Raw genomic sequence first — 26,795 nt, 5'->3', positions numbered from 1 at the left:
GCCATTCAGCCGGCAACCCGGGGGTCCGGCGGCGTTGTGCAGGGTGACATTGTTACAGGAATTAGGTGTGTACTTTGTGAAACGGTAGGTCTATGTTGCGGTTTGGTGTTTTGTTGTGGTGTTCCTTATGCGTGTTATCAGCGACAATGGATGGCGCTGAGTTCCAGCCCACACTGCGGCTATCTCGGTCGACCCCCCAGGCCCCTAACTGGAGTCGTGTGGGATACCGTGGCTGACCCCAAGTGTAAAGGCCTCCGGTCAGCTCAGTGTCAGTATCGCGCTCGCAATGCAGGCCGGAGCGCGGCAAGGATGTGTCGGTATAGCTCACTGAGACTTAGGTGTTAACGTGTAGATCCGGCGAATCCAGTCTGCAGCTTCGCAATTCGAGTCCATGCGTGAGCTATGTGGCGCGTATCCGTCCCTCCAGCGCCACCCCCTCTAGCAGCCGACTGTCGGGGTGCATCTGGTGTTTAATACAGTGTGCCCTGGGCAAGATCTTTCCGCATTCTCTGGACGTGCCCGTCCCTGGTAGGGTGTGTGTGTGTCAGCATTGCTTCGCTGTCAGCGAGCGGGGCACGCTAGGTATGGTAGCGCTTCGGGGACGCCCGGCGGCGCATCCACCGTCTGGCACCTGTGATTAGGTAGGAATCCGGTCAGGGAGCTTAACCAGTAAGCAAACTGCTCCCTGTTTGTGTGTGGCGGTAGGGGGAATCAAGGTTAGGGTCATAAACTCAAACTAGATCGAGGGGAAGGGGGGGGGGGGGGAGGAGATCATCCTGCGTTTGAGCGGGAGGGCTTGCAGCTGTCGAGTGTGGTACAGCGGGACTGCGCGGCGCGTGCGGGAAGCAGCAGGCCGAGGGAGGGAGGGGAGGGGGTTGCCAGGCAGGCTGGAATCCTAAAGCACCGACGCCCACACCCATTTTCTCGATGCATAGGGCGCTCCACCTTGCCAGAGAGGGAACGGCAGGGTGGGGTGGAGTGGTCATGCCCTCCCGCCTGGGCCCCCAACCAGGCACTGTTGCAAATTGTGGCGGCAGCCTTCACTGATTGTGCGCCATAGCTGTACGGCGGTCAATCCCCGGCAGCAGTCCCAGGTAGGGCGGAAGTAGTGGCCACCAGGGGCAAGCAGAGGGGGGCGGGAGCTAGCTTCGTCGCATCAGGTTATCCCCCGGTCTTGGCAGGCCACCTGAAACGCTTTGAGGAGGTCATCCCAAAGCTGGACGATGGGGAACTTCCGAAGCCCCGCAGTTTCCTCACGAAGAAGAGCCGCACTCTCCGCTTGCGCCCAATTAACGAAGGAGGCTTTCCAGTGTCTGATGTGTGGGGGGACCGTGGGCTTCCAGTGTTTAGTAAGCAAGCGTTTGGCCGTTATAAGACCCATGTCCCAGAAGCGTGCCTGCACTTTGTTATCTTTTGTGCGCTTATACAGCCCTAGTATGCATGCTTCCCATGTGTGCGGCAGTTGTCCGTCAGTGTCGCGCGCGAGCAGTGTCAGGACGTCGTCCCAATATGTCTGAATATCAGGGCAGTGCCATAGCATGTGTAGTAGGTCTGCGCCCGGTAGCGAACACCGCTGGCAAGCTGCATCTGCCCGCAAGAAGTATCTGTTAATCTTATCGGGCGAGAGGTACGCGCGCTGCAGTATGTAGTATTGTATAATTTTAAAGCGGGGGTTACGTGGGATGTTGGTTGGGCCGGCCAGTATCAGTGCCCATTCTTTGTCTGTCCAGTCTCGTCCCCTGTCTGTCGCCCAGCGCCCCCTCAGTGGCAATGCGGATGATTGAGAGTGTGCCTGCAGCGCCTGTGCTAGCCAGTGTATGATGTGCGAGCCATTACCCATAACATGCAAGTATTGTATGAAGGTGTGTGTCGGAGGTTCTACTGTGATGTCGCCCCATGAAGTAGTGAGCGTGCGCAAGAGGGAGGCATGCAGTAGGAACTGCCCCGCCGGGAGAGCCGTGTCATCAGCCAGAGTGGCGAACGTGAGTAAGTCGCCATCTGCGTATAGGTCACTCAGCGTGTCCACCCCTGCGTGTTCCCAGCTAGCCAAGCGGACCTCTGTGAGCGGCCCCGTCGGGCCAGGCATGCCCAAGAGCGGCAAACTCGGGGCATAAGGCGTGGTCGCGCGTGAGAGACGAAGGCACCGCAGGAAACATCTGCGCGCCACCGCCAGGTAGATCTGGGAGGGGCATAGCGCGCGGGTTATCGGGTGGAACAGCGTATTTATTTGTGTGCGTGTCCAGGCAGCCGCGTGCGAGGCAGTGTCCTCGAGGTGCTTGCCACTCAGCCACCCCGCCACCCATTGCATCTGCGCCGCGAGGTAGTATAATTCCATAATAGGAACCGCCAAGCCCCCCGAATCCGTGGGCATGTATAGTTTGGTCAGTGCCACTCGCGGTCTCCCCTTATTCCAGATGAGGCTACGCAGCAGCATCTCTAATTCGCAGAATAGTTTGGTGGGGACATACATAGGCATGTTCGCAAAATAATAGAGTAGTCGGGGCAGTACAATCATCTTGGTCAATGCTACGCGGCTAGGCACGTTAAGGGGTAAGGTGTTCCAGAAGCCAATTTGTGCTCGGACAGAAGCGATCGCTCGAAGGAGGTTTCCCTCCAAAACGTCCGCTGGGGTTCTGTATATCCTTATCCCCAAGTAGCGGAAGGCGGTGGGGTGCCACTGCAGCCTGTCCCCTCCCAAACGGATGTCGCATTCAGGCGTGTCCGGGCCAAAGGGATAGGCCCCCCGACTTGGACCAATTGACTCTCAGGCCCGACACCACCCCAAAGGTGCGGAAGATGTCAGTGAGGGAGGCGGGGATGGCAGTTATATCCCTGACATACAGCAGTAAGTCATCCGCGTACAGTGACACCGCGAGCAAGCCATCCGCCAGTGGGATTCCCCACTCTAGCCCGTGCGTCCTGAGAGTCGCGGCCAGAGGTTCCATGGCCAGAGAAAACAGCAGTGGCGACAGTGGGCAGCCTTGACGAGTGCCCCTGCGGACCCGGATGGCGGCTGAGAGGAGGCGGCCCGTGCGGACTCGGACTGTCGGTCTGCCATAAAGCAGGTCGACCATGGCTCTGTATCCCCCCCCCAGCTGGTACTTCTCAGTGACCGCACTCAGGTACGGCCACTCGACTGAGTCAAAGGCATTCTCCAGGTCCAGTATCACGCATCCCGCTCTGGGCCATTGCTGTGTGGGGTATTCCTGCACCCGAAAGAGGCGGCGGATGTTGTAGGAAGTGTGGGGACAAAGCCGTTTTGGTCTCGGTGCACCAGGGTGGGTACATGAGGGGCCAGTCTCCTGGCTAATGTAGAAGCCAGGATCTTGTAATCCGTGTTTAGCAACGCCAGCGGGCGGTAGGAGCCCATCTGTGTGCCATCCTTGCCAGGTTTAAGAATAGAGACCAGCGTGGCCTCATTTAGCGTCGGGGGTAAAGTGGCGGCTTCCGCTGCCGCATTATACATTCTCAGTAGTTCCGGAACGAGGATGTCCGAGCCGGCCTTGTAAAGCTCAGCCGGTAGCCCGTCCGGGCCCGGGGCTTTGCCATTTGACAGATTAAAGATGGTTTCTCGGAGCTCGTCCGACGCGAGCAGGGCTCCCAACTCGTCCTGTTGCGCAATAGTCAGTTGTGGCAATTGCAAGGGGGGGGAGATAACCAGCTATATCAGGATGAGGGACTGATAGGCGGGAGAGATACAATGCGTCATAGTGGGCGGTAAAGGCGTCGTGTATGCTAAGTTGCGTGTATACTAGGTCCCCCCCCTCCGTCCGCATGGCCGCCACCGGGGCCGAGCGGGCCTCCTGAGAGATCAGCCACGCTAAAGGTTTGCCAGGTCTATCGCCGAGGTGATGCGTTCTCGCCGAGTGCGCAGCATAGTTGACATTTCGGAGGCGCTCTAATAGGCGCGCATGTTCCGTGTGGGCGTCGTGTAGCGGGCCCTCGTCGCCATCCATAGCCCCCTGCTCTCTTGTGAGTAAGTCAGACTCTAGCCTAGTTAGGTCCCTCTCCAGTTGGTGTCTCACATGGCCTTGTGTATGCAAACAGTGTCCCCAGAGCACTACCTTGAAGGCATCCCACTCCACCTGTGGCGTGGATGCCGTACCTGTGTTCTCCTCAAAATACTGCGCGGCGCGCGCAAGGAATCGCGGAAAGCCGCGTCTAGTAGCAGCGCAGGCTGCAGACGCCATGTGGGCACAGGAGGGTGCGGGCGGGCCCAGGTGATGGACATGAAGTGTGGGTTGTGGTCCGAGTGCGTGCGGCCCATGTAGTGCGTGTCTGTCACGTGGGGTAGGAGGTCAGTGGATGCCATGAACCGGTCCAGGCGAACATATAAGTCGTGAGCGCCAGAGTAGTAGGAATATGCCCGCGTCCCCGGGTTGCGTGTTCGCCAAACGTCATGAAGATCCCACCGCGCGGCCCACTCCAGTAATGCTTTCGTGGCTCCCCGTGTAGAGGCGTTAGCTGGGGGTGGGGAGGAGCGATCCAGTGTTATGTCTAGAGTGCAATTATAGTCACCCCCCCACTATCCACGAGGTTGCATGCCAAGGTGCCATGGTCGCAGAGAGCCACGCCAGGAAGCTGCCCTGATCGATGTTGGGGGAGTAGAGGGACACTAGTGCAATATGCTGGCCATCCAGCCTGCCCTGCGCAGCGGCATATCTGCCCTCCCGATCCACTACGACCTCTGTGGCTTCCCAGGGAGTGCCAGGACGGATCCATATCAGTGTTCCGCGAGCGTATGAGGAGTAGTCCGTGGCATACAGTTGCCCTCGCCATCTGCGGTGCAGCGCCAGCACCTCAGCTCCGTTCAAGTGAGTTTCTTGGAGCAGTGCTATGTTAATTTTATGTCGCTTTAGGTATGAGTAGATATGATATCGTCTAGCCGGTGTCTGCATTCCCCTGATGTTCCAGGTGCATATTTGGACATTAGCCATAGTAGTTGTGTGTGCGTGCGCCTCCCGCTCCCCCCAAGGATCGGCCCCCAGTCCAATGGCCCCCCAGCTCCAGCAGTCCGCTCCCAGTGTGTGGGTAGGATTAGCGCCGTGTACGCGGCGCCATGATCTCCAGCAAGGCAGGGGGATAGGGAAGAAAGGGAAAACATAGAGCCTCAACATGGCAACAAAGTCAAAAATACCAAAAGGTCGGCTGCGCAACGGTTCGCCGTCCAAACACTCAAATGAGCACGCAAACTATACAGTCTTAGGGGGATCTTGTGGTTGAGATTGTATCAGTAAACAAAACAGTGTAGTCCTGGAAGAGCCCGGCATCGCCCCCGGGTGAGGTGCGGAAGCCGCTGCCGTCCGGCGGACGCCTAGTGTCTGCCGCTCAGTGCCGCAGCAGCTGTGCACCCAGATGTCAGTCAAGTGCGGGCAAGGGTGCCAGGGGGGGGGGGGGTGCATGCCTCTCTCCAAGTAGTTCATGTGGCAGTGCACCGGCAGGAGAGCACCGCGGGGCACATGCGCGGATCTGCGATGTGGGTGAATGAGTCACGAATCTATGATTAGAAAATGTACTTACAGTGTCTAGGTCTGTGCTCGAGTCCCCCTGAGCAGCGATGGTGTGGGCGCAGGTAGGCCCGAGGCAGGTCCATTGGAGGGCGGGGCAGCGAAGCAGGAACCCAGGTAGGTCGGCGCCATGCGGCAGGTGGCTGTCCGCTACCGGGTTGCCATCAGCCAAAAAGATCCACCGTTTGCGGCGTGACCTCCGGGGGTCCCCCAGAGCTCTGGGTATCCGGGATGCCATAGATCGCCTCATCATCCGTGGAGGACACAGCCGGGCTAGCGCCCGGATGGAGTGACGGCGCCGGGGAATTGCTGATTGCCGCCACCTTGCGCAGGGCATCGCGCTGTTCTTGCTGAATGAGGTCCGCCGGTGGGGAGTGAACCATCGTTTCTCCGACCAGCGGTGGCGTGGGCGGCCTACGGCGGCGTCGGCGCTGTGATCCTCGGGCCCGCTCTGCGGTGGTAGTTCCCGGCGTTCTCCGCGGCGCTTCGGGCATTCCTCCATCCAGCCAGGCATCCGCTTCCTCCGGGGTCGTGAAGAAATGCGTCTTGTCTCGCGCTACCACTCTCAGTTAGGCAGGGAAAAGTAGCGAGTACTTAAGGTCTGCTTCGCGCAGTCGTCTTTTTACTGCCAGGAAAGAATGCCTCTGCCTCTGTACTCGCACCGTGTAGTCCGGAAAGAACATCACCGCGGCGTTGTCTATGGTGATTTCCCCTAGGTTCCTGGCTTCGCGCAGTATGGCATCTCGGTCCCTATAGTTGAGAACCCGAAGGAGAAACGGTCTAGGATTAGAGCCAGGGGGGGAGCGGTCTCGTGGGTACTCAGTGGGCTCTCTCCACCACGAAGTAGGGGGAGAGCGCGCTTTCCAGCAGCAAGTTTCTTAGCCATTCCTCTACCCTGCGAGCCGGATCCGCTCCTTCCCATTTCTCTGGAATGCCTACTAGGCGGATGTTGTTCCGTTGTGCCCGTCCCTCCGCGTCCTCGGCTCGGTCTTCCAAGAATTCCCCTCTGTGCAGGAGATCTTGCACGTTTTTGTCTGTCTGCGCCGCCTTTGGTTCGATGACTGCCATTGTGTCCTCCAGCGTCTTAGTGCGAGCTTGCAGCTTCTTATGATCGGCCCGGAGGTGGGTTAAGTCTATCGCCACGCCATCGATTCTGGTTTCCAGGGAGGTGCGTGTCTGCTGGAGGGATTCTTCCATCCGTTCCATGGCTGCCAGGACGCTGTCCAGCTTCGACGCCACCTGCTCGGTATCCATCTTGGACGCTGTTTTCGCTTGTTTTCCCCTCGCCGGTGCAGTCCCCGATCCGGTGCGCGTTCGCACCCCTCCAGGCATGGGGCTGGCGGCGCTTGCAAGGTAGGCTCTCCTGCCGCAGGGGGGTAGAGGCCCGTCGTGCGTGTCAAACCACCCCTGTGGCGTCGAGGCTGTCGGTGCGAGCTGTGGATCACCTCCAGGGAAAGGGGCGGCTCGCACATCTATCCCAGTGCAGCGCCGGGTTCCGCTGTTCCAAGCCACCGGTCCCCGCGCAATGCGCTCCGGTCGTCGCGGGTCCAGAGGCTCCAAGCAGTGAAGGGCCCACCAGCAGCTAGACGGACGACAGAGGGCTCCCTCCAATGGGTATGGTCACGTCCACCCCGCGTTCGCGCTCTCCTCCGCAGTGTCCGGGGGCGCAGGGGTTGCGTTTCGCGGGTCCATGGGGTCCAGCCAGGCGCCCCAGCAGCTCCCTCGGCGCCGGCAGGCAGCGGCGGTGTGGGCAGCTATGCGCAGCAGCGGTGTAGCCCCTGTCCGGAGCGAGTCCGTCCTCAGTGCCCAACGTCGTGCATGCAAAGAACGGGAGGGGGGAGAAGGCAGTCCCAGCTCAGAAGAAATCAGGTCAGAGCGGGGGGAGGGGGAAGCCTCAGTGTCCCCTCGTGCGTCCTGGGATCCCTATCGCCGCTGGGGTATCTCGCCCCTCCAGAAGGCCATCCAATCCCGGCAGCGGCCGGAGGGCATCTACCCACGTGCGGCAGCGGCCAGGCATCGTCGTCTCTCCGGTTCCATCCCGCCGCTCTCAGGGCCCCAGCTGAGCAGCTCACTTGTAGGCCAGGCGCTGCGGGGTCCGTCCACGTGTTTGCCCCAGGCCGTCCCCAGTCCGGCACCGCTTCCAGCTAGTTCGCCGTGGGGGTCCGCAGGCGCCTCCGGTCGCGCGGGGGGGCCCCTCCGCGAGGGTCGCGGGCCTCCGCGCGTCGCCGCGATGACTCTCCCGCAGGCCGCCACTCAAGGCCCAGGGGTCCGTCCGAAGCCGCGGACTCACGTAGGCAGTGTCCCCGGAGTCGTCGCCGCCACCAGGGCGGCCTCAGTCACGCCCTCGGGGTCGGTGCAGAGTCCCACGTCCGATTCGCCCCAAAGTCAGCCAGGGCAGGCAGCAGGTCCCGGGGCAGGTCCGCCGGCAGCAGCGGGCTGTTCAGTATAAGTTTTGGCGGAGAAACGACCCGGGGCAGGGAGGCTCAGGCGGGAGCTCTACCCGGGCACCTCCATCCGCATCGCGTGGTAAGCCACGCCCCCTCCTCAAGCTTGGCATAATGTATTAAGTTCCGATAAATTCGTCTCTTGTGTTGGATGACATCCCTACTAGCTTTCTTTTTTAATGCATCCAACAAATCACTCTTAACCGATCTACAAGCCCTGTTATACCATTGGTACCGTCTGCATATCCTTTTCGAGCAGGGGGCGATAGGATTGAATATATCAGCTAAGCTGGTGAATAATTCTTTATTAACAGCAGCCATTTTCCCATAAAAATCAGGCAAAAAATACTGCTCCATAAGAATAAGTACTTTGTCCAGTACTGGGCCAACCCTGGCATATAGTTGGGATAGTTCCCCTTGATTACCGGCCAGTTTAGCCCATTTGACTTTACGTTTGTTATTTGTCAAAGTAGCTCTATTCGGTGCCAAAGATTTAAGTGATGGCAGGGAATCACCAGGGCACAGACCTAGTAAAGAAACATCCAATATCAGGGGATTATGGTCACTCTCCCCCCTGGATAAAACCTCAAAGTCAGATACTCTGTTCCACTCCCTGCACTGAACAAAGATATAATCAAGTCTAGCCTCCCTTCCTGGCTTATTATATGTAGGCCTTGAGGGATTGTCCGAGAGTGTTCGACCATTGCAGGCCCTAATCGAATGGGCCATCATAAGGGAGGTGATTTGAACGGCCAGGGGGGCCCAAGTCCTAACCATTGGGCCAACCACCTGTGGGATATGCCAGATTTCATCCTCCTCTTGATTTGTTTGGTCCACCAGCCCCTGGAGTGGTTCGAAGTGAGAATGAAGATCACCAGCAATAACAAACATTGTGCCCTCAGGGATCTTAGTTAGAACATTTGATAGAACATCAATGACCCCAGATTCCACACATGGATTCACGGGTCTGGAATACAAATTAATCACCGCAAGCTTAATGCCTGTCCGCCAATCCAATAACAAGCAAAGAACATCCTCAGACCCAGTTTCTAGAATCGTGGCACTACAGCCCAAATGGGTAGCAACCCAGATGGTTAAACCTCCTGAAGGACGACCTTTGCCTCCCCATATGGCTGGAATAGAGAAAGAAGCAAACCCCAAACGATGGTATTCTTGCCTTGCCCATGTTTCTTGGAAACAGCATATGTGGTGGAGGTCTATAAAAGAGCCCCAAACCGGGCAAGTAAGCTTATTAGCAAGACCAGCTATGTTCCACGAAAGAATTTTGTAAATAGATAAAGGATTTGTGATAGCGTCAAAATTTTTACGTACAAGGGGTTCACTAGAATTCATCACAATGGTGGGGAGGGTATCTGGAAGGATGAAACGGGGAGACTCTGGCTCGGGAGGAAACACAACCTCAATAGGGGGATTGGAAATACCATCCTCTTGACTCAGTCAGTCAACCTCTTCAAGACAGGCATACCTATTGTTACACAAGTAATCACCTCGAATAGGCACATCAAAACGAATGTGCCTTTGTCTTCCTCTAGTTGAACTAGATCCAACCCTAATCCAATTTTCAGGATTCTCGGACTGGGTAAGAATATTTGATGGAGGATAGAAAAAGGAGAGTGGGAGGGATTTAATAGAGGTAGCTCCAATATTACCCAGCCAATTACAAATATATGGTGCAATCTGGGGGTTACTAAAATTCACCAAAATACAATCACCCTTAATTTTCTTAATAGTGCTTCCTACCCATGGAACCCTCCTGACCATTAGAACCTCAGAACTTATGTTTGGGGGGAGAGGCCTATACGTATTTAGCCAACTAGTCACTTTGTTTTTAAGAGGGGCATAGCTTTCTGAGGCGGGATCAACGAGCTCTGGTACACAACTCAAAATTATAACCTAGGGCTATGCTTCAGGAGGAAGATTAATTACATTTTTCCATCTTACGCTAGCCACTTCTTTATGAATACAATCACCTGAATCCCTAAAAGTTCCCCCTACTTCTATTTGGATTGGTTTGGGTACTTGAATAGGACTCCTTGACGAAGTAAATGGTTGGCTTTGAGCAGGTAAAGGGATAGAAGTGGAAGTGGGAGGAAGGTTAGGTGTAGATGGTAATAATCTAGATGGAATAGGTTCAGTTCTGGCAGAAAGGTTTGTCGTAACTACTGGTTTAAAAGAAGAAGGGAGGTAAGAGTCACCCGTATTCTTCACGCATACATTGTGGTTTTTAGCTCTACTCCCCAGGGGATTAGCTGTAGCTGCTATAACCCTTTCTATTTCTTTTAATCTTACATCAATAGTATCAAACCTAGCCATCAAAGGGGTAAAAAATCCCCTAAGAACATTATTTAAAATATTTGTGAGATTAACATTCCCCCCTTCAGACCCTTCTCCCAAGTTTAAGACAGGCAACAGAGGCTCGGATTGGGAAGAAATTATCACTGAGGATAAATTAGATGTCACCCTAGTATCTATAGCTGGACTGTTAACCGTTGCAGGTAGTATGTTTAAAACATTAGTATGAGAGCAGTCCATTCTCGCTTTTTTCCCACGTTTAGAGTTCCCCTCTTGTTTTCTTTTGGGGACTGCACCCTGATGTAACGGTTGAACACAACTCGACCTAGGATTACTCTTTGGGTTAAATGATGTTTCAAGCATAGAAGGAAGTGTACACTCAGGGATAGGTTGGAGTGTGTCTCTACGTGAGGAAGTACTAGACCTGATATCTTGGAGAACTGAATCAATTGTTTGGTCGATGCTATCCATAAGTGCTGTATTTCAATCATCTAAATTAGAAGGGGACCTGACAGATGCTAATAAACCCAAAGAAGACCTCCTAGTACTAGTAATCCCATCAGAGAGGCGCCTTTCTAACATATTCAGTTCGCTTTCTACAACGGAGTTTGCCCTGATAATGAAACTGTCCAAAGTACCAGCAACCATAGGTTGTACTTTTGAAGGTTTACTTCGAGTATCCATGATGACAGGCGGCTAGCGACACGGCAGCAGCGAGGTACAGAACAAAGAGGGGGGGCCCGGTCCGGACTTGACCGTGCTTAAACGGGCCCGCCCTTTGCCCGGGCTTCGCCCCGGTCTGCGCCCCGCACGCGTCCCGCTCACGCAAGACTGGGTGTTGCTAAAATAGGAAGGAGGAGGCGGGAAGAGGAACCAGGTGCAACAGGTGAGTGATCCGCAAGGCGCCCTGGTCCTCGCAGTCCCGGAAATTAAAAAGCAGTTTAAAAATGTCGTTTTCCTCCGTGAGCGCTGATCAGGACCTCCGTGGCAGCACCAGTGAATGCAGAACAGTAACAGAGCCTACGAGCGGCTCCCGCGAAGCGGGGGCCGCGAGGCGTTAAGTACTTGGCAGGGAGGAGGCGGGAAGAGGAACCAGGTGCAACAGGTGAGTGATCCGCAAGGCGCCCTGGTCCTCGCAGTCCCGGAAATTAAAAAGCAGTTTAAAAATGTCGTTTTCCTCCGTGAGCGCTGATCAGGACCTCCGTGGCAGCACCAGTGAATGCAGAACAGTGACAGTGCCTACGAGCGGCACCCAAAATTAATGCTATAACCATGTATTCAGTAGGTTTTAAAAACAGCACGAAATGCAGCACAGGGTGAAAACACTTCTCTGTTGCCTTGGGGGTCCTGGAATCCTAGCACATTATAGTCAGGATTTATCGCAAGTCAATACAAAATGAGCCTGTAATTGGTTTTCTTTTACCGGTGAGAGGAGGGTTTTCTGGTGCCTTCACAAAGCAGAGGGCTGGTGGCATTTAGGGGGGGTTGGGCCACTGGGCAAGGAAAACTCATACATATCTTGGAATGTACATGTCACAGTACAGATTTTTTAAATGCCCAGGAGCCCATAAATTCAAACCATATTGCAGTTAGGATTAGCAGTGTATGTAGGGTTTCATCTTCACTCTGGTTTTTCGTAAACAAGACTTTCTTCTTATGTAGGTGACAATCTGCCTTTATAACCTCTCTTTGATTGGGGCTTACAGGGAGGACATAGGTTAAGAAGGAAGGGATGTTTACTCTTGTGGTCAAATGCCAATGTCCATGAATACCAGATTTGTTATAACATCCTAGGTGGAATAGTTGTGCTATGGGATTGGGTGGCCAGGGAGGCAGTGCGTAGTGGAAGAAATGTGGATCACAATCGTCACTAGCAGCTATCAAACTGCACTTGTCTTCAACTGTGATATGGCCAGCCCTCCTCGTTGGCTCAGCTGCTCTGATTATTAGAGGTATCTTAACAATCTCCCATAGACAGTCCATAGAGATTCCTCGCTTAAATGAATTTAGGAGGGTTACTTTTGATGGCGTCTCACCTTCCCCTTCTCTTTTAATAGAAGAATGAGCTTTGCTGTGGGGCACTTACGACTTGGCAAACTGGTGGTATGAGGATTCAGGGACAGCAAGATAGAAGTGCAAGGGGATATTGAGAGAAGTGCAAGGGAAAAAAGGTAGAGCCATAAGTAACTCCACAGTCAATATAAAGAAGCTGAGAGTTAAATAGAGCCAAATTCACAAACTGTTGCAGAAGTCAAGAAAAAGCCAACATACTGAGGGGGCTGGGTACTGGGTGAATCCAAGTTATTAATATTTGAGAATAGCCAGAGTTGAGCTACCACAGAACTCTCCATGACAAAAGACTTTCAGAGATGTGACTCTTGCCTGGTACCGAAAACATAAAACAGTTGCCAATACAAGAGTCTTAAATGGAAGTAATGAAGTAAAGATGTCAAGGAGGACAGGTTGCTTCAAAAAACAAGTTTGACCACACCCAAGTTGTTTTATGAAAGAATTGCATTTGAGCTCAGACATCATGAGTGTTGTGAAAAATCCTGCACTCATATTTATATCAAGGAACGTTTGTGCCTCCAGTGGAGGTTGAAACCCTACTGCAGGAAACAGGGTTTTTGTTGCAGTACCCCACTCTCCACATTGTGTTGCCTAGTATTTGATGCAACTTTGACTTAAGTGTCCTGGGTTCCTTCTAACCAGGTCCCCAGTACCAGTGTTCTTTCCCTAAAAAGGTTCAATTGTTCCCCCTGTTGACAGAATTTTTAGCACCCCCTGTAAATCCTAGTAAATGATACCCTGGTACCTAGGACCTGAGGAACTAAAGAGGGTCCCTCAGGGCAGCAGCACAATTTCTGCCACCCTAGGGCTGCGTGTCTTGGTGTAGACAAAAGTGAAAACATGAGAGTCTTGAAAATTGGATAAACACACAAATTACAGATTCACACCAAAGCAGATGACTGAATTAGCCAAGAATCTTTAAGACAGTTTGGTTAAAAGATTTTTGGTGGCAAAATTGTCTAACCTAATTAAAATGAGTAGTAAATGGTTAAAGAAATTTTTATTCAAGAAATACTTTTTCCGGTTAAAGTTGGAATTTTGTTACCTTTAACAGATGCAGCTTTCTTTCATTTTAACTCTATCACTCTTTTCAGGGGAGTTTAATAATTAAATTGTTATTGTTATAGTTGGTGTCTAGTCACCATATCCAGTCTCTGGTTTACCAGAACGAGGAACAGATTTGCACTTTCAGAGTAAACAAGAGAACGTGGTTCCCGTCTGACCAGGTTATTGTTGGAGCTTTGTAATAGCAAGTATAAAAGTTCTTGGCACATACTCCTCCTGAGACTCCGTTGGATTTCTCACAAGCGTATAGAAGGGTTTGCAAAAGTTTTCCAAATCTCATTGAAACAGTTATATGGTGAGAATTAAACTACAGTTATCGGGAAAGACAACGGTAGGAACTTCATTTTAAAAACAATAACACATGAAAACTTTTTTAGCAAACGATTTCTGTAGGTTCCCAAATTGGAAATCCAGTGTATTTGCTTAATTAATCAACAGTGCTATTATTTTATGCATGTACAAACCATACTTAATAAATGTGCTGGAGCTTAACAAGGAAAAGTGTCCTATACAAACAAGTTTGCCCAAACCAAATTAATAATGTTACAAATGCAACAACTTGGAAAGCAGGGTAAGAGTAGCACAACTGTTTCAAAATACATATTCAGATTATTGTTATATGTGGGATAAAAGTACCCTTTGTCATTAGGGGTGGGCGGAACTCACAGTTTTACTCCGCAGAGGTACATAAAAACTCCACGAGGCTTCGAGAACTACGGAATTTCAAGACGTTGTGCCACTCGCGCTGATTTTCAGCAAAGGGAGCTTGTTCCACATTGTAAAATCAGCGCAAACAGTACCCTGCGCCGCACCAGAGGGTGCTGCTTCTTTCTGCCCCTCGAGTAGATTTTCAACTCGAGTGGCAGCTTTCTCAACGCAAACAGTAGCCGCCTGCCACGATCACCTGCGTTGAGTAATCGTGCCAGGACTCGTACCAGTGCTCAATTTTTCTCACTCGCCAACTTAACGTTGGTGAGCAGCATGCAAGCAAAACTCCGCCATGCAGCAGTTTGCTGAGATTTTACCCAGAACGCCATGCTCCAGGTTGAGCGGGCAAAACTTCACCGGTGGAGCGGAGTTTACTACCCACCCCTACTTGTCATACATTATCAGGAATTCCATGACCATATAGAGGAATGAGACAGGCGGTCAAGTTCCCTTATAAGGTTATGGAACTCCAGGGTGACTTGCAGTGCCCTTATCGTGAACAGCAAAGGGTACTTTATTCCTTATAATACATGGTCACACCATCACCTTCCCGACAATCCATTGTTCGTAGCTCTTTTATATGAAAGAGAGAGCATTTTTGCAAACATGAACAATAAAAATAGAATCTCTAGTCCAAAATTAAACAACAAAAAAGCTGTTCGATGTTTGTTGCAAAAATACATTAGAAGCAATTTAATGCACGGTAGTTTTTTTGTTTTTTTAAATAAAAAAAAGTGCAGTAAAAACTTGTAGAAAGATTCTAACTTTTCTATAATTAGACAAGGAGCGCAAAAAATAAACTTGCTGCCATAAACATCTCCTTTCTTCTTGCCAGTGTACAGCCACAAAAACACAGCAGAAGAAAGAGAAAAAATAAAGTTTTGTTTTCGTTCTTTAAATAACAGCTTTAATTATGCTCCGTGACCCGACCTGCTTTGGTTCAGCAAGCATGTGTTGTGTTGTCAGAACATAGCTGTAACAAGTTATTACACTTGTGTTCTGATGCAATTTCTTGTAATCGGCTACTCGGTACATCCCAAATCGCCGATCAAAAAGAATGTGCCAAGTTTTAATACATTGATTAGAGAATCCCATGTATCATAAGGAACATTATTACAGTTAAATTATTTTGGTATTTTTGGGACCATAATTATTGGATACTGTACTCGGTGTGGCATCGAAATTAACCTAAAACGTGTACCCCCTCTAAATTAAGCTGGTCAGATAGAAACTGTCTATCTCTGGACACCCATTCACTTTTGAAAACCAATATGAGTAAGGGACTAAAAAAATACTAACAGGTACGCCTAACCTCTGTGTCATTCACAGATATCACTTTGAACACAAACATAGCTCTGCTTCCATAAAGTCCACCGGTGTTAGTCTGCACATTGCGGTCACTAACGCTACGGTTGAGACTGTATGAAAAAGTGCACAGCAGTCCTCCTGCTTTCTTCTATTAAAACAACAGTGCCTACTGACCAGCAGTGGTGGCTACTGGTGTATTGTGGTATTGTTAGCGAAGTTATACAAAACACTGCATTTTAAGTACACAAACCGGAGTCCACAAATAGGGCACGTAAAGGGAGCGTTCGTTGACAGAAATACATTTGCGGTGTAAAGAAATTAAGTGATCGGTCATTGGGTCTCTCTGTGCTACAAAATGCTTAACGCCCAGGAATAAAATGACCTGTCCCTTGAGTCATCAGAGTATATGAGCCTAGCTAGTCTACAACTACATTGAAGTTCACTGGGAGTAGAAGGTGCTAGTTACAGAAAGTGGCACTTCGGTGGTCTGGGATATGTACTGTAAAGACAAACAGCAGAGCATAACGCTGAAAACACTACGAGAGAGAAGGCATTCAGTGCCACGCCGCACCAAAAATCCGATAGGCTCTCCTCTCGGGAATGATACAACCTGCTGCGCTAGATTTCGTAAACAGTGAAGCCACTAGGGATCAATAATGTGCCTAGTCCCCTTCGTTTCTATCCTTCGACTTCACAGAGCAGCTGTCTGGCTCCCGGAAGCTGGATCGACGAATCTACAGCAGGAAGAGGGCGCTGCAGCGCACATGCACCCCCCACTCTGCCCTCGATCCACCCGCTCCCCCATATTACCTCATCAGTATCCCGCAGGGGGATCTCGATGGAGCCCCGAGACATGGCTGCGGCTGGCGGAGCCCCGGATTAGGGTGCTGGTCGTCCCCTGGTTTCGGAGCAGCAACCACTGGATCCGCGCTGCTCGGCAGCAAGGCCAAGATTGGCTGGCAAACACACAGACAACTGCTTGGAACTACTTCCGGAGCAGCCCCCGCCCACACGGGAAGCGCTACCTGTGAGCTCGGGCATGTTTTCTTTGGGGTGAAGCGCTTACGTTAGTTTCAAGCGTATCTTGGAGGAGCCGTCTTTGGTGCACGAGTGGGTGCCTTATTAGTAGACACCTGAGTCCTGTCTGGAGATTTTCATCAACCAGCACCCTCACGCGTACTCGAGGGCGGCACGTAACCGTCAGCGCCGTATCCCCAAAACACAATGCAAGCGGAATTTCTGATCCGACTGAAAGCTTTCAGTAGTATCGTAAAGTTGGTCTATAATCGGGTGTGGCCTGAATAGCTAAATATAGGTTACTTCACAAAGGCGTGACCTATGTACTGAAGGGCGTGGCCTAAAACATGTAGTCTATGATCTCTTGCTTTGCACAGCATGCTACTACTTGAAAGCGTTAGTGTTTTATGTCAGTGGGCATTTCGAGTAGTAGCTCGCTAAGCTCTGGAAATGTTGCCCCATGCAGCCTCGGTGGTATGTATGACGAGCATGAATTGACGGTCCGACCCTTCCATGATCCCGATAGCACGACATACCTTCCCATTGGATCACACCATGTGCGGTGTTTCACTAGTGGTACCGTATTTTTAATTAGTATTGCTGTACCTCTAGAGCCGGATGTAAACCCCTCATGTGCTATTAGAGTGTTACCCTTCAGATGCCTATCCTGAAGAAGCACCAGATCCGGTGACTGTGAAGATACTGCAAAACCATAGTACGCTTTATTTTGTCGCTTAGCCCATTCACATTCCCTGATAGCACCTTCAGTTAGCTTGCTGCGTCATTATCTAGATGTTGTACTTGTGGGTTGTTCCTCCCATCCCCCCCCCCCACTCAGTGTGACTCCCCTCTCCCCTGTGAGACTGTACTGACAATTATCCTATCAACAGGACCCATTTTGGGATTAGATCGTTTCTGAAGCCTGTAGAACATCAAACTATATAACGTAACCCCCCTGGCAATTCCCCCCACCCTTCTACCCTGCACTGTAGGTACCCACATCCCCAATTTGCAGAGCGCCTGTCGCCCAAAAAACAGTTGATTTGCACTGGGGTTGGTGGACGTTGCCTTCAGCATCCCCAATCCCGCCCTTGTCCTCCAGTTTGCAGTGCAGTGCTTGGTCAAGTTCTGTGTCCCTGTGCGGCTGTATCACTTACGTGTCCGCCAGGTACAAGGAGTCTGTACTACTGTTCATAATGCCTCGTGCACCCAGTACCTTCCTGAACCATCGCCCGTCTGCGTTTGCTGCCGGTTTCCTTTTCGGCATAGCGAATGTCCGCATTACTTTCCTGTCCCCTTTTTTCCAACTGTGGGGCTCACAGAACGTGAGCCTCTGGACCACTTCTCCCCAGTTTCTGCCTCTCCTTGCCAGCTTGGGGACCCAGGATTCTGGCTTCAGTCTCCTCGCGGGTCTCTTGTCTCGTGCAGGTTTTGTTTTTGGGGTCGCCCTCCCTCCAGCCAGTCTTGCACCTCTGATGGAGACGTGAAGTACCATGACCTGCCTTTGTCGATCACTCGGAGCTACGCAGGGAAGAGCATCATGTACTTCAGGCCCTTCTCTCTGAGGGCACGCTTTACCCCGTTGAAAGTGCGTCGTGGCTGTTGCACCATCAGCGTGAAATCAGGGAAGAATCTCAGGATCGTATTTCAAAAGGTAGGTCTCCATGTGCCTTCGCCACTTGTAAAATGGCATCCCGATCCCTATAGTTGAGGATCCTGGCTATGATTGTTCTGGGTGGTGCCCCGGGCTTTGGCGGAGGGACTGGGGCCCTATGTGCACTTTCCACCATGAAGAAGGTAGATAGTCTTTTTGGTTTCAGATGATTTAGTATAATGTCTTCTAAGAAGATGTCCGCACTCGGGCCCCACGCCCCTCACCGAACCCCCACCACTCTTATATTATTCCTGCAGGCCCTTCCCTCTTGATCTTCCAGTTTCATGGCCATTTGTTTATGTTGCACTCACTCCACCAATTTACTTGTGGTGGACTGGAGTTCCGTAATGTTTGTTTGGCCGTGGTGACTCATATCTGCTTGTATCAGGTTCGCATCTATCTTGACTTTGTCTTTCTTAGTCTCTAAGGTCATACCCAGGACTTGAATGGCCGCCATTATCGCTCCGAAGGAGGACTCCCTTGCCCCATCCTTTTCGCTTTTTGCTCCCTCTTCCAATTACGATTGTCGCGGAATCGTTTATTTATCCAGATTGTTGGATTGTACTGGTGGGGCCCCTTTCGGTTTCATTGTGGCAGGCTTTGCAGCCTCCCAGGTCGCGCGCTTGAGCAGCTCTCGCACTACCTGTGCCTCCCACTCCACTTGCGCTCGTTATCCGTTGCAGGGCTCTTCAGTCCACCCCCGGCGACCAACTCCTAAGCAACTTATTTGCCAGTAGACCCTCTTCTCTCCTTACTGTCGCCTCTGTGCCCTCTACCAGTACGTGTGCGACTGTTCTGTTATCAGTCTTGGCCTAGCCTCCATGCGCCTACTCAACCTCTGTGTAGGGGGTAGGAAGGGCCTCCCCCAGCCCTCTTTAATCTAGATGCTCCCCCCTATCCCAGGACGCAACGCTGGGTTGTTGGACCAGTCCTAGATTTCTGCCTCCATCATGCATGCGTCGATATGGGAGGGGGGGATTCCTTACCCTGCCCCACTTCCTGGTGTTGAGGGTCACCTCCTTAAGCTCTCCTTCAGTGTTGCCTCCATTGCACAGGGGACGCTTCCACTCAGCAATCTCCCACAATTATGTCCGGACTGTTGGCAGCTCCGCCACAGGCCACTTGCCGATTTGCAGATGGCCCACTGAGCACACTGGTCCCTGCAGAACAGGATCTGGCCATCAAGGGGGTCCCGCCAATCGTCGTTTGGTCGCTCTCCAGGGGAGCCCGTTGTTTGGCCCGCTGTGCGATATTGAAGGCCTCTCCTCCGGGTCCCACACGGCTCCACCGCCTCCTTCCTCATTCCTCATTGCATGAGCTCTTCGCTACCGTGCGTCCCCGCTCTCTGCCTTCTTGCCCTGCCCAAGGGGAGGATGGTGTTCAGGCTGGGGGATTTCTGTGGCTGAGTTCTGCTGGCGAACACTGCCACTCAGTCGCGTAGCCCACTGGCAGTTCGTTTTGTGCGGCCCGCTCGGGGCGCGAGACCCCGCCGAACGGTCCTTTGGCTTTCCGCAGTCTTCGGCCCCTCAGACCCGCTGCCATCTCCCTCGCCTGTTCCGGTACACGGAGTCACCTACCCGGTACAGATTTGAGCATCGTCCTCCGAAGCTGTGGGTTCGGTTATGCCGGATAGAGCACGGATATCTCAAGCGGTGTGAAGGCCGCAGCGGAGCTCTTGCTCTAACTGCCATCTTGGCTGGCGCCAAGCCACGCCCCCGAAAAAATAGCTTTTTCTTACTCCTCGTAGATTTGTTGTTCCACAAATCAAATATTGCATTCGTAGAAGGGAAAAAAAGAACAAAGAAAGGAAAAGGAAAACATAGACAGAAGAAAGAGCGAGTTCACGCCCCCACATTCTTCTTTTTTTTTTTTTTTTTTTTTTTTTTTTTAGGGAATCGGATATATGAATTTTCTTTTTTTTTTTTTTTTTTTTTTTTTTTTTTTTTTTGGGAAAAAGTTTTTATTGAACAATAATTCGGTTACAAGTATGGGCCTACAACCACCCGGGCCGGCCGCTAGGTACATAAGGAAATATACACATATCAAAGCTGCAATCCGTTCCCAGGGCACTGCCCCGCAGTGGCTCAAGATAGTCCTCGAGGAACAGCAAGCGTCAGTCCAACAATAACAGAAACAAAAAGAAAAACAATAAAAACAAAAGGCGAGTTACGAGGGATACCAGTGCGGTTCAGGCTGCCCCCGGGAGACTCCAGTCAGAACATTTGAGCCATCCGCTAAAGAGAGGAGTACCGGGAGGCCGGGGACGGAGGGGGGGGGGGAAGGGGGTCAAGGGAGATGAACGTCCATATGTGGTTGTTACAAAAAGCGCCAGGAGCCGTCAAGGGTCAGGGGGACATGGCGATATCAGTGTCTACCAGGGGGGGCGTACAGATGCCTCCGCGATACGCATTCCATTGACCCCAAATTCTACCCCATGCCCCCGGCTTGCCACGGGCCACATACACTGTCTTCTCCCGAAACATACACCAGTCCATATTCTCCTTCCATACAGACACGGTGGGCGGCCGTTGAGCGCCCCAATGTTGCGCTATATCCCTCTTGGCAATCATGTTCCCTAGGGCCGCCCACCGAGTCTGAGCCGCGTTGTAGTCATTGGGCTCCCACACATTCAGGACACAGCGACGCACCTCCGGCAGCAGCACAACCCCGGTGACCTGTCCCATAACCGTGTGGACCCGGCGCCAGTAGTCCGCCACCTCGCGACACTCCCAAAGGATATGAAGAAAGGTGGCGCTGAGCCCGCAGCCTCGTTTACAGAGTCCGTCGTCGGAGAATCCCATCGCGACCAAGCGCGGACCCGTAACATACACCCGGTGGAGAATCTTGAGCTGTACCAACCGGAGACGAGCCGGAATGGCAACCTCCTTGGGGGACGACAGTGCAGACTGCCAGTCTTCGTCGTCCAATTCAACCCCATCCCCAGTCCAAGCCTCCCGAAGGCGCACCAGGAGATCCGCCCGGTGATTAATCAATTTTTTATAAATTAAAGAAATAGTACTATCAGGGACATGTCCGTCAAGTACGCGGTCCTCGAGGGGCGAGGAAACAGGGATCTTGGTCCCCTCCCCGAAGACCGAGAGCAGGGCGTGTCGAACCTGGGCATAGCGGAAGAACTCCCTGTCGGTCAGCTCGTATTCGGCCTGGAGCACCGCGAAAGTCTTGACCGCGCCCTTGTGCCACAGGTCCCCCACTTTGCTGATACCAATCGTGTCCCACTGGTCAAACCCCTTGGTGGTCCACAAGCTGCCCAGGCGGTCGGAGGCAAACAAGGGAGTAGCACATGTCATTCGCTCACTCCAGCCCGTGGCCGCAGTGGCAGCCCTCCAGGTCCGCACAGCAATCTTAGTAGGACCCGTAAGGGTCCGGTCAGCCAGGCGGGAATAAAGTGCCCTGTTGTAGTTCCCGCCGGGAAGCAGGAACTTGTCCATCTCATACGCCGGATTCAAGCCGGGCGCATACGTGGCGTGGTTAATGGCAGATAGCTGCGAGGCCCAATAGTACCTGCGAATGTCAGGAAGCGCGATGCCCCCGTCATACCAGGGGAGAGTGAGCTTGGCAAGAGCAATACGCGCCCGGCCGTTCCACACCAGTCTCCTCTGCAGGCTCTCCACCTCCCGAAAGTAGGCCACTGGGATAACGTCAAAGGAGTTCTGGAGTGCATAGAGGAACCTGGGAAGGGACATCATTTTAAACAGCGCGGCCCGACCCAGCGGGGACAGGGGCAGCCTGCACCACCGGGCCGTGTCCTCCCGCAGCCGCCGAAGTGGACGCAGAAGATTCTGCTCGTAGCGAGCCACCGGGTCCAGCGAAACGTATATCCCCAGGTACTTAAAGCCGCTCAGAGATATTTGAATCGGGAGCCGAGGCGGCAGGAGAGGAGGACCACCAGCGATGGGATAAACGCAGGATTTAGACCAATTGATCGTGAGACCCGAATTGTTCCCAAAGGAGGTCAGAACGTCAAAAAGGACGTTGAGTGACTGCCGCGGTGAGGTGAGGTACAGGAGAATGTCGTCCGCATACAGCGAGACCCGATCTTCAAAGCCCGGGCCCCACCGGATCCCTCTAAGCGAGGGCTCCCAACGGAGCCAGGCAGCGAGTGGCTCCAGGGCGAGAGCAAAAAGCAACGGGGACAACGGGCACCCCTGCCTCGTGCCCCTGCCAAGGGCAAAGGGCCGAGAGACCCGCCCATTCACCACCACTTGAGCCATGGGTCCCGTGTAAAGGAGCCTCACCCAGCCAATAAATCCCTCTCCAAAGCCGAATTTATCCAAGACGGCCCAGAGGAATGGCCACTCAATAGTGTCAAATGCCATCGTGGCATCCAAAGAAACCAGCACGGCCGGGTCAGAGAGAAACTCCGCCCTGGCGAGGACCCCGTGCAGACGCCGCAAGTTAAGAGCGGTGTTGCGGTGCGGGATAAAGCCGCATTGGTCCGGATGAATAAGGTCGCACACTACACTCAACAATCGATTGGCCAGGACTTTCGCCAGGATTTTAGGCTCCGCATTGAGCAGTGAAATAGGCCGGTAAGAGGTACAGCGGTCACGAGGCTTGCCCTCCTTGGGAATAACGACTATAGTGGCCAAGCGCTGGTCGGCAGGAAGGGAACCCGCCGCAAGAGAGTCGCGGAACATGCGGCCGAGGAAGGGCGCAAGCTTATCAGGACGCAATTTGTATAGTTCAATGGGCAGACCGTTAGGACCCATAGCCTTGCCCGAGCGAAGGGAACGAATCGCGGTCGCTATTTCATCCGACGATAAGGGGGCGTCCAACCGCTCCCGGTCCTCAACGGACAGGCCGGGCAGAGCAATATCTCTCAGTAGGAGGCGAGAGTCATCCTCGTCCCTGTCAGTCACCGGGGAGTACACCGCCCGGAGGTGATCAGCGAAGCATTCCACAATCTCATCCGGCTCAGTCACACACACACCATCCGTAGCACGCAACTCGGGGACCACACGATTCACTCTCTCTTTTTTGTCCAGCCACGCAATCAACTTACCCGCCTTGTCCCCCGCGTCATACAATCGGCCCTGCCGCTCCCTATACATAGTTTTGGCCGCGTCAGTGACCAGGGACCTATATTCGAACTGTTTCAGGCTAAGGGCATGTAGTCCGTCCGGAGTAACATTCGCCTCCAGGGCCGACTCCAGCCCCGAGATGTCAGTCTCCAGCTTTACCACCGCCTCGCTCCTAACCTTCTTGGCCACCACTATCTGGGCGAGGGCGTGTCCGCGTAGCACAGTTTTAAAGGCTTCCCAAAGGGACAACGCAGACGACACCGACCCCTCGTTTTCACTGAAGTATTGGTCCATGGCCTTAACCAGGCTGTCCCGAGTCACAGGGTCCCGCAGGTACCAGGGGTTAATGGGAGCTATCCGACCTGCGGACCGCGACCCGGTGTCAAAGAGAAGCCACAGCGGAGAATGGTCGGAGATACCACGCGCCAGGTGTCTGACCTCTCGAATCCGACCAGTCTGCGCCGCGGGCATAAGAAAGTAGTCTAACCTGGAGAGACTCCCATGCGCCCCCGAATGAAAGGTGAACTGACACTGGGTCGGATGCAATAGTCTCCAACTATCCACCAAGCCGAAGGTCTCCAACATCCCACCCAGCCATGACTGGGCAGCGGGGAGGGTCCTAGGTGGGTGACGATCCAGTTCACCCGAAACCACAGAATTAAAGTCCCCGCCCATGAGCAGGAGGCCGTCCGGAAGGTCAAGCAGCATTCGACCCAAGTCAGTGAAGGTGGAGTTCTGGAGGCCCGGGGGGACGTAGACTGAAACCAGGGTAAGGGGCTGCCCCTCCCACCTCCCAGTCAAACACACATAGCGCCCCCTGTCATCAGAGACTATCCTCGTGATCTCCACCGGAAGGGAGGTTCGCAGGAGAATGCCCACCCCCCTGGAGCCAGTTGTGAAACCAGAATGGGCTACGAGGCGGTATCCCCCCCTGTTCATCGCATGGCAGACATTGCCGACCAAATGCGTCTCCTGGAGAAACACCACATCAGGAGTCAAACGACGCAAATATTGCAGTACAACACCCCGCTTAATACGGTCCCCCAACCCATTGACGTTCCATGACATAATCCTCAACCCGTCTCCCCCCATCCCATCCAATAGCTCAAGAGGCCCCCAGCCCGCAGCACCGCTCCCAAATATGGATAAAAATCAATACCTCGCCCTGTAAACAAAAAACACACAACTAAACAACCCCTCTTCCCCCCCAACCCCACCCCAAGTCCAACGCCCCCCACCCTGCACCCCTGCGGGCCAAAGACCCCCCCCAACTTGCAGTGTGCCTGTCGCCCCATTAACCCCATTCTACAAAAAGACCCCGGAGGAGGAAAGGGACCCGTACCCGCCCGCACCCCTCACGGGTCCTGGTAAAGCACAGTATGCAAAAGAAGTAAGACCCAACTGTACAGTGCCAAGCCGCAAAAAGTAAGGACCAAAGGTCAGTCTAAGGGGACCCGTCACCTGCGGTGCCCCCAGAGGGCCCGGGCCGGCCACCCCCGTCCGGCAGCGAGTCCAGCCAGTTACTTGCGGCCACAGGAGAGTCAAAAAAGGCTGTCCGCTCTCCATGCTCCACTCGAAGTTTCGCCGGGTAGATCATTGAGTACTTCAGGCCTAGCTCGCGGAGACGGCGCTTCACCCCTTGGAATCCCATCCGCTGTTTCTGGACCAGTTGCGTGAAGTCCGGATAAAAGTTGATGGTCGAGTTCTCGTAGCGGACCGGGCCACGGGTCCGTGAAGCCTGCAGAATAGCATCGCGGTCCCTGTAGTGGAACAGTTTAGCCACGATAGGCCTCGGGGGGGCCCCCGGCCGCGGCCGGCCGCCCGGAACTCGATGGGCCCGCTCCACAGCGAAGAATTTGCTTAGGCCAACCGGGGACAGCTGTTGCAGGATAAGTTCCTCGACCACGAGGTCCACCGGGCGGCTGTCGGAGGACTCCGGTACCCCAATGATGCGGATATTGTTGCGTCGGGCCCGTCCCTCGAAGTCCTCAAGCCGCCGGGCCATATGGTCGTTGACCACTCTAATGTCCCCAAGCGCGGCCCGCAGATCCGACACCTCCGCACCCAGGGTGGAGGTCCGTGCATCAAGGGCCTGGACCTTCTCGTTGGTTTTAGAGAGGTCGGCCCGAATCAAGGTGACGTCGATCGCGACAGTGTCGATCTTACGGGCCAGGGCCTCATATTGCGTCGCGATCGTTTCCCTGATGCCCTCGATGGCGCCCATAATGTCCTGCAGGGAAGGTTCCGCAGCGACGGTCGTGCCTCCCCCTGCAGCATCCGGGGAGAGGCCAGCAGCGCCAGGGGACCTCCTGCCCTGGGTATAGCGGTCCATGTTGTTGCTCTGGACCGCTCCCCCGTGCAGTGAAGCCTTGGTCTTGCGCCCCTCCGGACCCCCTTTGCCCGCCATATGAGCACAGTCACTCAATGGGACCTCCGATCAAGGGGTGCGCGGGTGCCAGCGAAAGGACCACAAGCCGTCGGTGTAGGGGCCGGAGGCGTCAGACCCGCCAGTAGCAGATGAAAGCAAACCTCGGGCAGAGGCCCAGGAGGCACCTCGCCACCTTGAGCACGCACGCCAGCTGATCTCCTGAAGGCCGAAACCGAAAGTGCTGAATCGGTAACTGGCACCGCGCTGAGGCCGCTGTTGTTCAATTGCAGCCCGGCCCCACGGGTCACCTTCACCCCGGCCACCTCCGTCGGGTGGGTCCCAAAAGTTCCGGCGACAATAACTCAGGAGTCCCAGGTCCGATTAGAGTTTTGAAAAGAGATATATGATCAGCTGGTCTTCATCTCCCAGATTCCATACACCAAATCAGGATAGTCTCAGGATATATTCCGAGGAGCAGAAAGGGTCCGGGGAGCCCTGTGCTCACGCGACCATCTTGGATGCGCGCTAAGCTCCTCCCCCCCACATTCTTCTTTCATATGGCCTGGATGGGCGGTTTGCCCACTCAGTTCCTTTTCTCTTGATTGACCACAGGTTAAAGTAAAAGAGAATGTTTTTGTCTTTGCTAGTGCCAGCCGCAGTGTTGTGTACAGCTATTTGGTTCTGTCTTGCCCTAATGTTGACCTTAAGCAATTCAAGTCTGCGGTCTCTCAGTGACAATTTGGTAAAATTCCCCACTTCATCTCATCTTTCTGTCAATGATATGGACTTAGGGTGGATTGGGGGGGCTAATGTGTAAGGGTCTACTTCCTGTGAGTTCGCTCGATAAATGAAGGGACCCCATACAGCCTCAAACATTGACAGATGATCTTGTATTCATCGCTCATACGTGCACACATGCCTATCATAAAACGTTTGGACATCCATTCCTGGTGTGTGGGTACATGTATGGAGTGCCACTGTCGTAGCATACATATTTTTCCTATCATAAGGGCGGTGGACATCCATCCCTTCCTATGAGTCAGTGTTGGAGGTGTAATTTAGGATAGATAGGTTGGCTGTTTCCTCAAAGTTTAGGCTGCTGGTATCTTGTAGTGTATACCATATGTCATTCCAGTAGCGACCTAATCGATTACATTACTATAGTGCATGGACATGGTCACATTCGAGTCGTGCATCTCCAACAATTGTTGGTTTAGGTAAGTCGGGCTTTTTTCAGTGTATATGTGGCCTAGTACCAGTTGTTAAGTACTTTGAAGTATTAGTATCTTTCAGAGTATA

The 26,795-nt window shown here is 53.2% G+C and overlaps 1 protein-coding gene across 1 annotated transcript in view; it reads right to left on the bottom strand.

The window, feature by feature from the left end:
• Positions 1 to 16,728, bottom strand: part of CTR9 (CTR9 component of Paf1/RNA polymerase II complex) — a 178,270-nt gene extending 161,542 nt beyond the window's left edge. The window contains exon 1 of the mRNA XM_085648181.1: positions 16,226 to 16,728. Coding sequence (XP_085504307.1) covers positions 16,226 to 16,270 — 45 coding nt within the window. The 5' untranslated portion in view covers positions 16,271 to 16,728. The remainder of the gene's footprint in view (positions 1 to 16,225) is intronic.
• Positions 16,729 to 26,795: the final 10,067 nt, after the last annotated feature.

Source organism: Triturus cristatus, chromosome 3_2, assembly GCF_964204655.1.
Source record: "Triturus cristatus chromosome 3_2, aTriCri1.1, whole genome shotgun sequence".
Taxonomy (NCBI): Eukaryota; Metazoa; Chordata; class Amphibia; order Caudata; family Salamandridae; genus Triturus; species Triturus cristatus.
The sequence above is the reverse complement of the archived record's forward strand: the minus strand, read 5'-3'. Positions and strand labels throughout refer to the sequence as shown.